The sequence below is a fragment of the Penicillium concentricum genome, assembly GCF_028827145.1.
Source record: "Penicillium concentricum strain IBT 3081 chromosome Unknown utg000004l_segment0_segment0, whole genome shotgun sequence".
In the NCBI taxonomy this organism is placed as follows: Eukaryota; Fungi; Ascomycota; class Eurotiomycetes; order Eurotiales; family Aspergillaceae; genus Penicillium; species Penicillium concentricum.
In genome coordinates, this window is record NW_026622757.1 from 232,620 (window position 1) to 245,224 (window position 12,605).

Sequence of the window (12,605 nt, forward strand, 5' to 3'; positions counted from 1 at the left end):
TGCAGTCCGATTGACCAATTTCTCGTCGTCGAACAACTACCCACATACAGCGGGACAGTCAAAAACCCACTTTCACTCGACTTCGAATAGCCAATGCTAAACGCAATTATCGCCAAGATGAAGTTCAGTCCTAGCACAATGGAAGCCACGGTTGCGCAGACTTGGATTCCTTCATAAGACCTGAGTCTTTCCAAGAACGACCGATATTTGAGGCCCCTGCTTGAGCCACTGTCAGAACACATAGCGAGATGCTTCGGGACCATGGGCAGCTTTCAAAGTATTGGGACATGTGTCAGCGTAAACTCCCTGGTTCTGGCTAAGTGCTGATGCCAAGGAGCTAAAGGCACTAAATGCTTCAGGGTACTTTTTTATCCAGTAATATCTATATATACATGTCCCACTTTAGCGAACTAGACTAGTACATGACACGGTACGGGGTATCATAGTATGTAAGTAGGCCTAGAAGGTTGTCATTATGGATGTTGTATGCATTATGTATCACATAGATCCACTCGCTCTAGGGCTTTGTCATCTATGTATATGAGTTTCCAGCATCCACGGGGTTTGCTGCATTTACTTTTTCAGGAGTTATCCCTCACTTCTTCATTCTTAGTTTTTTGAATTGACTGTACTCTTCCTTTTGCTGAAGACCTGGCAGGTAACAATATGAAACCTATGCCTGATCAAAGCCGACGCTTAACCCTATTAGGACTTTATATAACAAAGGTCTTACAGCAAGCATGGTAATGTAAAAGGTAAAGCCGAAGTATTTCCTTTCTATCTTACAAGACTGGACCTATTCCTAGAGTCCCTATGCCACAATGAACACTTGAGTGCAAACATAATATTGACAGAAGGGCGAGCTTTATAAAATAGATGGTATAAGCCTGCATTTTGAACCGTTTTATCCGAGAAACGCACCGCTTCCATGAGTGATTTATCGGACCAATCTAGAAATACAAGCCCAATTCCCAGATGAAATCCTTTCACAATTATATTTTTAGAACTCCGTGCAAGATCCAATACAAGGCACATGAAGTATAGTCTTTACATTTATATTTTCAACATTTACAGGTTCATCAAGTCGTTTCGTATATTGTGGGACCAGTCGCGTACTTGTGTCAGTGTGATTTGAGATGGCCAAGGGGAAGACATCATTGATCTACACTTCATGCGTGATATCACGAGCGCCCTACGAAGCCCGACGCCGCAAAATTAGCCCAAATAGTATATCAAATTCCCGGAATGCCCGCTAAACGTTACTTTAGAGCTAAATGATAAGTATCTGGAACACCGGCCTAGTTTTGTATGCGCATCAGGTAAGAAATAGGCTGTATAGAGTAGGCTGAGTGTCGATTGGCTGTCATCGCTGCGCAAATAGGAACAATCACGTTGTAGGCGCCACTAGGTATATGTGGACGCTTTATCTACAGGGATCTTAATCCACTCCATTGACGCCATGCATAGGCTTTCCGCTAGGGGCCTTCTGATTTTCCGCTAGCTCGTTCTTTCTGAATCATTATCACGGCCATGCACACTCAAGCATTTTGTGGGTACATTGCGTAAGCTTCACAATTGATAACACTGGTAATGAGGTGATAAAGTTAATATGGCTTTCTGTTCTGATCTATACTATCCTACCTTTCTAGTCCTAAGTTAGAAGGTAGCTGCACTGGAATTTCTCTTTTTTGGTCTTTAGTCTCCAAGTGCGGGAAGCATCATATACATATAGCTAGCCGCGGCAGGGCTTAAAGGACCTAAACACAGTATTGACACTCGCTGACCCGCATTAAATATCTATCCTGGGACAAATTTATCGCAAGCTGTTGATTTCGTCTGGGAGTTGTGTGTATCGCCGCTCCTGGCTCCTATAGAGTCCTGAACTTAGATGTAACCGTAAGCTAGCGCGTTATTTGTTGAACAGTCCCTCGATTAATTGGTTATTGCAGGGGTACTACTATTATCGCTTGGAAATAGTTTCAAAGGTTTGGAAGGTGGCTTAGTTGAAGCAAAGCAGGTTTCTTCTATTCCTGATTCAGATGTTCAGCTCTTAACAGCTGTTTCAGCGTCCAGGGGCTATGAATAGTAAAGACTTTATATATTTATTTGCACACTTAACAACTTGAGTATATATAGCAACTAGTATTCTCAAATAGAGACATGGTGCATTGTCAGTTTCAGTCTATTTTCTCTACTTCCTCAATTGGCTCCAGTATATCCCATCATAAGCAATAAACGTCAGTCTTCGTTTCGCTGCATGAGCGCGCTTCTCTCTCTGTCAGCAGAAACAGGCAGCGGTTTGGCTATGCGGCTTACCATTGGGGGATCCTCATTTCTCCCCAAACCCCCAAAGGGCCAGACAGCTATGCTTTCGACGTTAGCGACGGGATTATTCTCGATCCAGTGCGAAGACTCAATCTTAATGAGGGAGGCAATACTGTCCAAGACCCGGGATCAGATGCTCTCTTCCTTGCCAGAAAATTTGTGGATCATCCAATCGCCTCCAAAGGATTTGTTCTGCTTTAAGCTCGTCATCATATCTCTTCTCCAAAGCATTTTCCAATCCATTATACCATTCTGGCCGATCAACTTGACCATAGTGTGCCTTGGTATACTCCCAATATTCTGGGTACCAGTGGCCAAATTGCCAATCAACGATGGCAGAGACCTTGCCATTATCCACCATGATATTCCGAGGGGCGAGATCTGCATGAGTAAAGCAGCTTCGGTAGTGACGGGAGTGGCATTCGGCGACCTCTGGACCCAATGCTTCCTTGGGTATATCCGCTCGAAGATAGGAGTGGAATCCTTCATGGCTCATAAATGGCCCGAAAGTCCAACATCCGATTCGATGATCAAAGGCCTTGCCGAAAGTCGCCGATACAACTATTCCTTCTTGGGGAGGTTCTAGTTTTCGAAGCTGGCTAATGTAGCCCGCGACCTGATCGATAATGTGCTTCTTCTGATCTGGCGATAGGTAACCGCGGTGCCATGCTTTTTCGAGACTCGCTCCACGGATATACTCCATTTCAATATAGAGCCTATCATCGTAATAATGGGTGTTGAAGACTTTGGGGACAGGAATCGAAGTGTGTTCAACGACGTATTTCAGGGCTTCTGGCTCCGGCATATAGCAAGGCTCTTTGATCATTATACCAGGGCTGACTTGGACTCCATGTAGTCCGAGTTTGGCTCCAACTATTTTCTTGCCAATCCATAGTCGGAGTGGAAGAAGATAGGGGGTTTCTCTCTTTCGCCTTGGGCTCACTGGTTACAATTATTAGCATGACTTCGACTAATCAATCAGGCTCATTACCCCAAACGTACTCAAACGCACATTTAGGACGCAGGATCGATTGTATGCAGATAGCCAAGACGACAAGCTAAAGACAGAAGTGCCATCTGATTTGAGGATCGCTTCAAGAGGAAATAGATGGTCACATGACTATTTCAAGATTCCTAAAGATATTATTTTATATATCTATAGAAAAACACTGAACTCTTCGATAATTCCGAGATATATAGAATTGACATGTTCAACTCCATTGTGGAAAAGCCTTTTGCCGCTGTGGCCGGCAATTCCCAGTTTCTCATCCGGGGAACCTGGGCATTCTACAACATACATACTCAGATTCCAGTTATTCCACACACAGTCTCAACATCTCGCATTCGATATATGTATGCAATTCTATGCCTTGAGTGCATCTGATCATGGCGCTCGTTCACTCGACCTAGATCTCAATTGATCCTCTCACCATGCTCGATCCCAAACCCCCAATTCCCACGGTCGACCAATCCGACATCTCATATACCAAGGAATCCTCTTCTCCCACGCCCCGTCCCGAGTCCGCTCCTCGCACCTTTGCTCCCAATGCATCCCTCGTCCTGGTCGGCATCCGTGGATGCGGCAAGCGCTCGCTAGGCTTTGTCGCCGCGACTGCGCTGAAGCGACGCTTCATTACCGAAGACCACTACTTCCGGGAAGTCACGGGTGTCACGCGACAGGAATACCTCAAACGGTATGGCAGTCAGGAGTTCCAGCGTCGGGACATCGATGTTCTGAAGTCGATGCTGGATAATCACCGCACGGGCTGCGTTATGGAGTGTGGACTGGCCAGTCTGACGCGACCTGTGCAGGATCATCTGCGTCGCTATGCCTGGTCCAACCCAGTGGTCCATCTGCTACGCGATATCGATCGCATTCAGCAATTGCTCGGCTTGGAGGACCAGGCAGTGCGGTTGTTCCGGGAAGGGGACCCGATGCATCGAATGTGTTCGAATTTCGAATTCTATAACCTTGAAGATCGGACGCGTACGTCGGACGATGCGAGCCCGGATCGCCGGTCTGCGGATTATTCTTTCAAGTTGCAAGAGGTGAAGGAGGATTTTACGCGGTTTGTGCAGTTCATTACTGGACTCGATGTGAATTATTCGAGCTATGACTCGCCGTTCGTTCTGTTAGAGACACCGCCAGAATTGCGCTCTTTTACCCATGCGATCTTCGTACGATCTTCAGATCTGATCGCCGACAAGGTCAACCTGACTGAACTGGAGTCTGGTGGAGATGCTATCGAGCTGTGTGTTGATCGCTGGGGCCCAGACATGGCAGCCACTGTCAGCAAACAGGTCTCTGTCCTGCGACGAAATGCGCGGACGCCTGTGATTCTCTCCATTGACACCTCCTCCACTGGAATCGGCTCCCCGGAATTACCCACCTCTTCTGCTCGACCTTACTTTGATATTCTCGAGCACGGTCTACGCCTTGGCGTGGAATATCTTGTTGTAGACCTGACTCAAGATCGATCCCGGCTGGCTGGGACTATCAGAGGTCGTGGGAGTACCAAGATCATCGGCCAGCAAGTCTTTGAACCATCTTCCCCCATTACATGGGACAGCGCGGGCTGCGTGGCCATCTACAATGAAGCCGAAAAGCTCGGCTGTCAGCTCGTCCGCCTCCTTCGAGTCGCTACAAAACGTGAGGACAATGCCGCTGTGATTGAGTTCTGCAATAAAATCAAGTCACTCCCGGAGGACCACCCACCACTCATTGCCTATAATATCGGCGCCCTGGGCCGCACCTCGCAAGTGTTCAACTCGATCCTCACCGCGGTAACACATCCAGCGATCACCCAGTCCCCAGAGAACAAGAACGACCCGCAAATCACCTCTCGCGACGCCGTCCGCGCACTTTTCCAAAGCTACATGCTCGACCCGCTCAAGTTTTATATCTACGGGGAAAATGTCGCCTACAGTCTATCCCCGGCCATGCACAATGCCGCACATACCCACTGTGGTATGGGCCACACCTACAGCATCCCAGAATCACCCTCTCTCGCAGTCTTAGACCGACTAGGCCGAGACCCGCACTTCGGGGGATCCAGCGTCGTGCAGCCATGGCGCGTACAAGTATACCAAAAGCTCGCCTCGAAAAGCCGACACGCCGAAGCCATCGGGGCCATCAATACAATCATGCCGCTCCGCGGGCACGCAGATGGAACCATGTTCCCACTCCAAGAACAAGCTAGCCGACGCAACCAAGCCGGACGGGTACTAGGCTGGTACGGAGAGAACACCGACTGGGTCGGGATAATGACGTGCATCAGGCGACATCTCTCACCACGCAACGCGATCAGCGCAAAAACGACAGGTCTGGTCATTGGTGCGGGCGGCATGGCGCGGGCCGCCATCTACGCCATGCTCCGACTTGGGTGTCGGAAGATCTTCATTTACAACCGCACACAGTCGCGTGCCGAAGAAGTCGCGCACCATTTCAACTCCTGGGCCTCGTCGCAGGTGGGCTCGGGTGAAGTGGTTTGTGTCTTGCGGTCACTTCAGCAAGATTGGCCTGCGGACGCTGCTCAGCCTAGTCTTGTTGCGTCCTGTGTGCCAGCTGATCCAGACCGAGATGAACCACCGGCGAACTTTGAGATGCCGGCGCAGTGGCTTGGGAGTCCTACGGGGGGTGTGGTACTTGAGGTGAGCTTTCTGGGATATGTGTACTTTTTGTCACGTACTAATTGAATATAGTTGGCCTATAAACCCCTCGATACACCACTTCTACGACAAATGCGCCGAGTCCGGAGCGAGACTGGACGGCCTTGGGTCTTGTCTGACGGGTTAGAGAATGTTACTGAACAGGGCATTGCTCAGTTCGAGTTGATGACAGGTCGCAAAGCACCTCGGCGGCTTATGACCTATGAGGTTCTACGTAATTATGTGGGTGACAGTGGGCGTTTTGATGAGAAAACTATACAAGCTCGTCTAGACGGGGTTGCGTCTCCGAGTCGGGAAAAGGAATAGATGGCTTTTGGTATGGCTGTGATTATTCCTGACTTTTGCTTTGTATATATAAAAACAACCTCAGCTTATTACTCGACTCGATCAATATAATCCCTCAAAACGCCAAGACATGCGATAACAATCTCCTATCGCACACCGCCCGGGCATTCGTTTGTTTGGTTTCCTCGTCAGCTTCACATTCGAAGATTTATCTTGTTTCCTTACACTTTTTAAACCATTTTAATCTTCAAATTGGCTTGGAATACGGCATACCAATGCCAGGCTTTCCGCCAGAGCAAACCGACTCGATAACGGCATGGAAGAAACGCAAGCGGGATCATGAGGAGGCAAGGACTCTAGCATGTCCGTAAGTTTGTGTTTCTTTCAGTGGGTGTGAGGTGACAGATAGACTAACATGATCACTAGAACAACATGTGTCCCGTCTTGTAGAGTCGATCGGCCCGAATACGACGGTAGTTGCTCATTGCCTCTATCACGACACCCAGACGGAACAGACGTCTCCTTCCGACCACGCTGCCTCCCCCGCAAGCGCCGACATGTCCAAAGCCATTATCTTACACTTCCATCCCAGCACCAACATCAACTCCAACAATCTCCAACCCACCTCTCCCCAAATGTCTACGGCACGCCAAACCAAGACCCATACTCACCCCCGGTCTCCCCCAAAACACTCGTGCCCCTCCACTACCCTACCCAACAATCGGCCTCTCCCTCCGCCCTCCGCCCCTGTCACATCTGCCACCGGCGCCCAACAACACGCCAAGTCCTGGACGCCTACGCAGACTGTGATCTCTGCCACGAACGGGCATGCTTCATCTGTCTCCGGCAATGCGACAGCGCATCCTGCGGCGGGACATTCGGTCTTCCAGAAGATTCAGGCATGCATATGCGCATGAGCTCAACCGACGACGCCAACTACGATGCCAGCGAGGCGCCGAGGAGGAAAATCTGCTCTAGCTGTGCTGTGGAGGAAGTCACCGAGACCGGGGCAGAGATTGTACGTTGCCTTGACTGCGTTCGCGGTGCGGGCTCGTGGGCGGCAACGACGATTCCATCTGCTTGGGCCTTGGATGATATGCGACATGAGGATATGACCGAGTGAGGGTTATATATGGGAGTTGATTTACTCGCCTCTGTGGGGAGATTGAGGGTGGATATGACAGAATGACACAGCAAACTATGGTACAACATTCATTACAACCTCAGGGTTGTTTCTGCTACTCCTTGGTGTGGAGTGGCTCTTTTTTCGGAGTTTGATATTGGGACTGGACTGGGAGGACTTGGATTGAGGCGGATATTCTTTTGGTGGCATTTATATTGGATATGCATGGCGAATTATTGAACTTTATTTCTATTCTATTCTATTCTATGTGTTTTGGTTCTAGCATATAGCATAATGATATCAAAAGCCTTTTTGTATACTTCGACTTCTATGTAAACTAAATTGTCTTTTTGATTTTTTACATCCCAAGTGAAACTAGACCAAAGTAAGAATAAGAGTAGAGACAGGAGTATACCAAAAAGGACTTTACTGCAAGTAAAAGACCCAATGCCTATATACTAATTTCCAGGTAGGACATAGCTGAGGACCAAATCAAAAGCCCCAAAAGGGTTCAAAATCAAAAAGGCTCTTTCTTGCAGCCCATCTGGGCTTGTGCGCTTTGCTATACACTATAGAATGGACCTATATTATATATACGCAAAAAGATTCCTAGCCATTTGGTTAGGAGTTTGTAACAAAAATATATTTGCTCTTTGTTAGGCTGTGACTATCTCTAGGTACAATGTAAGCCAGGATAGAAACAGTGAACATTAAATAAATGCCATGCTAAAATTGAACACCATAGAACATAACAGAATATGGTCAGGGTATAGCCAGAATTGAAAACCTATGCTCATCCACATCACCTTCTCGATATCGAGATCAAGATCAACCCTCCAACTACCTACCAAACCTCATCTGCGCCCCAGCAAAGTGCCAAAGACCACGCATATACCCCTGATACTCAACCGCCTCCCCATCCCCACTAATTCCATGACTGCGTCCACCAGTACAATACATCTCCGTCAACCGCAGCTGCCACGGCGGATACCCATCGAGCTTAAGGAATGGACCAAAAACAAGCAACAGATCCGGCTCGGGCTTGAGCACCGTGTCCGGCAGCGTGGGATCCATAGACAGCGGCTGCGTAGTGATCTCACTGATCTCCGCGTCAACCAGTTCAGGCGTGATATCCTCTGGTGAGAGCTTGCCGTTCTGGCTCATCTCCGCTAGGGTCTTGGTGAGGTCCACGAGGGTCTCACGACCGTCCGTCGAGGAGAGGAGGAGGATGGTCAGGGTTGGGTTTGTTGTGAGTGGTGCACTGCGGTGGACTGGGTGGTGAGGGGCGTAGAGTTGGAGGTTTGGTTGGTGACTGGGGGTGCCGTAGTAGGAGGCGAGTTTGGTGGTGATTATTTGGTGGAGGGCTGGGATGCAAGATTTCAGGACGCCTACGGTAGAAGGTTAGTATTACTGTACATCTGGACAGTAGAGAGATCATTCATACCAGACTTCTCATATACACTGAGCTGGGGAATTCCCGAGCACGAACTCCAGGCAGCCAATTCAGCAACCTCATCCATCAACACTGCAAGAGAATCATCCTCCTTCCGCAACGTAAGAATTGTACTTAGATGCTGTGGCAAACGCTTGAGATTCTTCACATCTTTCCGGATCAGCTCCGGGGTGCGGTGGTGGTGATAGACGATTGCGAAAATGCGATCGACGACGGCATGGTACGCTTGCAGAAGACGCACGACGATACCGAAGATGATATGCGTCAAGGCATAGGTGAGATAGTGGGTTTGCGACTTGAGAAATGTGCGAATGGGTGTTTTGCGCGGTGTCTTGCGCTCGCTAACAGTCGGCTGCGGTGTTGGTTTCTGGCCGAGCTCGGCGGGGTCGGGGAGATAGCTCTTGAGCAGGGCTTCGCGTTCTGCTACGCTCAATTTCGTACCGCGAGCACGTAGATCATCGCGGAGGATCTCACGGTCTCGTTGGGAGACCATTGTTGTGGGTAGTGGAGGAGGGAAAGTGGAGTTGGAGGTTCTGGTTTCGGCTTTGCTGGCCAAATATCTTGTGCTGCCTAGGGAGGTCCTTGGCTTTTTCATGTGAAATGAAGTAGAATAGTTTGTAATGTAGAATAAATCCCAATCTCCGATTAAGTATATCAGATAGATGTAAACATGTACATTTTACAGTATGAATAGAATTATATACAGTTGAGATAGATGTCTATAGAATGGAAATATGTGCGTGGCAGTAAACCTCCCCGAACCAACCTTTCATCTCCCGCAGCTTTCCCCGGATTCCTCTTACAATTACTCCAACAGTCCAAGAGAGAGAGAATTGTCCAGCTCTACAGGCAGCCAATGCCTGTCCCGCTATCATGATGGACAATGCATCCATAATAACCAACCCCGCCCGCACCGTATTCCCTCAAGGCCCCAGTTTCACTCTCGAGGACTTCTCCAGCCGGGACTTCATTGTCAAGGAGTTTATTGAAGCTCTCTCCGACACTGCCATCTCCAATCGTCGCTCGCTAGCCGGTACCGCCGCTGCCAACCAACCCTTTGATCCCAAGCCCCTCATCCGCACCTTCGAAAGCGCCCAACGCCGCCTGAGCGAGCTCTCCGGAGACCTCGAGCTCCGCGAGAATGAACTCTCAGCAGCTGTCCGACGCGCAGAAGCGCAGCATGGCCAAAATCTCACCACCCTTGGCCAGAAGCTCCGCCACACCATTGAGAACTTTCAACAGCTTGACACGTCTCTAAACGCGCCCGGCCGCGAGAATCCAGCAGGGACAGGGAACATGGCAGTCGAGACAGGAAAGCGCTTAGAGGAGCTAGACCGACAGCGTCGACGAGCTCTGGATGCCCATTTCCTCATCCAATGTTGGGATGGCGTGTGCAACCGGGGCGAACTCTCACTATTAGAGGGCCTGCGGCGATCTGGCACGGGAGAGGCCAAGGTGCGCTCCGCACACATTGCGCGACAACTGCTGCGCATTAGTCAACGACTGGACCCGCAGAGCTGGCAGGAACATCGGGCTCACTCAAATGGTGCGAATGGTGCGAATGGCGGGTACGGGAATGGCTCTTCATCTGAGGATCTCAGCGAGAGTAGTACCCCGCGGCGGAACACGCGGGAGATCATTGAGAAGTTCTCCGAGACGCTGGAGAAGGATTTGCTGAAGCAGTTTGACGAGTTTTACCGCAAGGCTAACTTCGACGGCATGAAGGATTGCGCCACTGTGTTGCAGGATTTCAATGGCGGTGCCAGTGTCATTGCCCTGTTTGTCAACCAGCATCAGTTCTTTATTGAACGCAGCCAACTGGTGACCGAGGAAGTCGGTGGTGATCCGGAGTCGTGGGAGAAACTGGCTGATCCGGACGCGGAGCTTCCTGGCGTTGAATCTAGTCTCCAGTCGCTGATCGATGAAGTCAAGGTTGTGGTTCAGGAGGAATCTGCTATTATTCGACGGGCCTTCCCCTACTACGAGCAGGTCCTGGGCAAGTTCTTACAGCGAGTCTTCCAGCAATCTATCCAGCAGCGACTGGAAATGGTGCTGGAGAAAGCGGCTGGTGTATCGTCATTAGCTTTCCTCCGTTGTTTACAAAGCTCCCGTGGCTATATCAGTGCCTTGATCGAAGATCTGAAGTCGCACGGTTTGACCGAGCACCCTGAGCCCGTTTCTTCGCAGACAGCTGTGTTGCTAGATCAGCAGCTGGAGGAGCTTTTTGTTCCTTATTTCGTTGGATCGTCTTACATCGAACGCGAGAAGCGGACGTTAGAGGAACTCTTCAATGCGGTCCTGTTCAGGTTCACCTCTTACCAAGCCCGCCGCAAGAAGGCGGCAACAACTTTCATGGCCTCGTTATCCCGGGCTGGATCAGAACTCCTTTCGAATACACGCGATGCATTTATTAGCCGGTTGGACTCACCAGAGGTCTCACCTATCCAGCGAAAAGTTCTGCTCAGCGTAGCCAAGATAGGCGATACGCTGGAGACAACTCGATTGACCGAAATCAAGCTCACAGAAGAAGATGGACAACCCAATCTCAGCGACGCTAAGCGGATGCTGAAGTGGTTGGCTGAAGCCGTGGGCCGAGGACTGGAGCTCAGCGTCAACAGCGATACACCCAAAGACGTCTCCGCCTTGCTCAACCTGCTTCTCCTCGCCATGGGAGAGGGATACGTGGATGTCTGTCTAGACGCCGCTCTGGAAGCGGCTACGTCGCAAGAATCCGCCAAGGCTGAACCCGACTTCTCCTACCTCTTCTCGGCTCGCACTACGATCAGCATTACCACATTGATGGTGATGTGCATCCATGCGGTCCTTCTCCCTCTATCAGCTGCGAGCATCACCACTCGCCGGGATATGGAGAAGCGCACCAGCCAAACCACCTCGCGCATCGAGGACAAAATCAACAGTATCGAGCAGAAAACTATTGACGCCACCTTTGCCTGGGTTAGCAGATTGCTATCTAACCAGAAGAAGAATGACTTCCGTCCCAGGGAGAGTGATAACACCGCATGGTTAGAGATGCTACAGACTCCAGTACGTTCCATCCAATCCCCGACCCCAAAATTCTACTAATCCCCAATAGACCTGCGCATCAATCACCTCATTCCTAACCCGTGTTCACAACGTCGCGCGCAGCTCCCTCCCATCCAGCGGTGCCAACGTGCGCCAAGTGCTGACCGAGATAGCACTTGGAGTGCGCAGCCTTCTCCTCGAACACTTCAAACGGTTCTCTGTCAGTGGACCTGGTGGACTAATGGTAACCAAAGACATGACGCAATATGCAGACCTTTTCAAATCTTGGGATATTGATGAAGAGACTAAAGGCCCTGGTGGCGCGCTGGACGTGCTACTGGAGGTCGGTAGCCTATTCGTGATTGGGTCCGAGGCTCTCCGTGAAAGAATCCGTGGTGGTGGTGCCAGTGGCACAACCAGTGGCCCCGGGGGCTCAGGACGCAATGCTACACAGGAGGGTAAGTTGAGTGTGCAGGAGGTGCGGGCTTATGTCTCGCGTCGCGAGGACTCCAATACGTTTGCTATGCAGCAGGTTCTTAATGCATTGTGAGGGGGAGACCTTGTTATGGGATGTTTATACCCTGTTTTTGATTTGGTAGGAGTTGTTTCTGCTGGGGGGAGGGGGATATAGACCGGCGTCATGATAATGCATGCATTAGTCGTTGTCTTCAATGTTGGTATATTATATTTCTATTCTTCTATAATTGTTTTAACAAGATCCTCCTA

At 49.9% G+C, this 12,605-nt stretch overlaps 5 protein-coding genes across 5 annotated transcripts; 3 read left to right on the plus strand and 2 right to left on the minus strand.

Annotated features, from left to right (window-relative positions):
• Window positions 1–2,419: 2,419 nt before the first annotated feature.
• On the minus strand, window positions 2,420–3,130 carry N7517_009041 (aminoglycoside phosphotransferase family protein; the record flags this gene model as incomplete). The annotated part of the gene is made up of 1 exon (XM_056726764.1): window positions 2,420–3,130. One exon carries the CDS (start codon window positions 3,128–3,130, stop codon window positions 2,420–2,422), a length of 711 nt encoding a protein of 236 aa, XP_056575336.1.
• Window positions 3,131–3,756: 626 nt separating this feature from the next.
• N7517_009042 (repressor protein) lies at window positions 3,757–6,300 on the plus strand (the record flags this gene model as incomplete). Its single annotated transcript, XM_056726765.1, has 2 exons — window positions 3,757–5,976; window positions 6,028–6,300. 2 exons carry the CDS (start codon window positions 3,757–3,759, stop codon window positions 6,298–6,300), a joined length of 2,493 nt encoding a protein of 830 aa, XP_056575337.1.
• Window positions 6,301–6,554: 254 nt separating this feature from the next.
• N7517_009043 (uncharacterized protein) lies at window positions 6,555–7,402 on the plus strand (the record flags this gene model as incomplete). Its single annotated transcript, XM_056726766.1, has 2 exons — window positions 6,555–6,646; window positions 6,706–7,402. 2 exons carry the CDS (start codon window positions 6,555–6,557, stop codon window positions 7,400–7,402), a joined length of 789 nt encoding a protein of 262 aa, XP_056575338.1.
• Window positions 7,403–8,242: 840 nt separating this feature from the next.
• Window positions 8,243–9,348, minus strand: N7517_009044 (ditrans,polycis-polyprenyl diphosphate synthase; the record flags this gene model as incomplete). The annotated part of the gene is made up of 2 exons (XM_056726767.1): window positions 8,243–8,790; window positions 8,847–9,348. The coding sequence occupies 2 exons, from the start codon at window positions 9,346–9,348 to the stop codon at window positions 8,243–8,245; spliced, it is 1,050 nt and encodes a 349-aa protein (XP_056575339.1).
• A 380-nt stretch (window positions 9,349–9,728) lies between these two features.
• Window positions 9,729–12,429, plus strand: N7517_009045 (exocyst subunit SEC10; the record flags this gene model as incomplete). The annotated part of the gene is made up of 2 exons (XM_056726768.1): window positions 9,729–11,900; window positions 11,950–12,429. 2 exons carry the CDS (start codon window positions 9,729–9,731, stop codon window positions 12,427–12,429), a joined length of 2,652 nt encoding a protein of 883 aa, XP_056575340.1.
• Window positions 12,430–12,605: the final 176 nt, after the last annotated feature.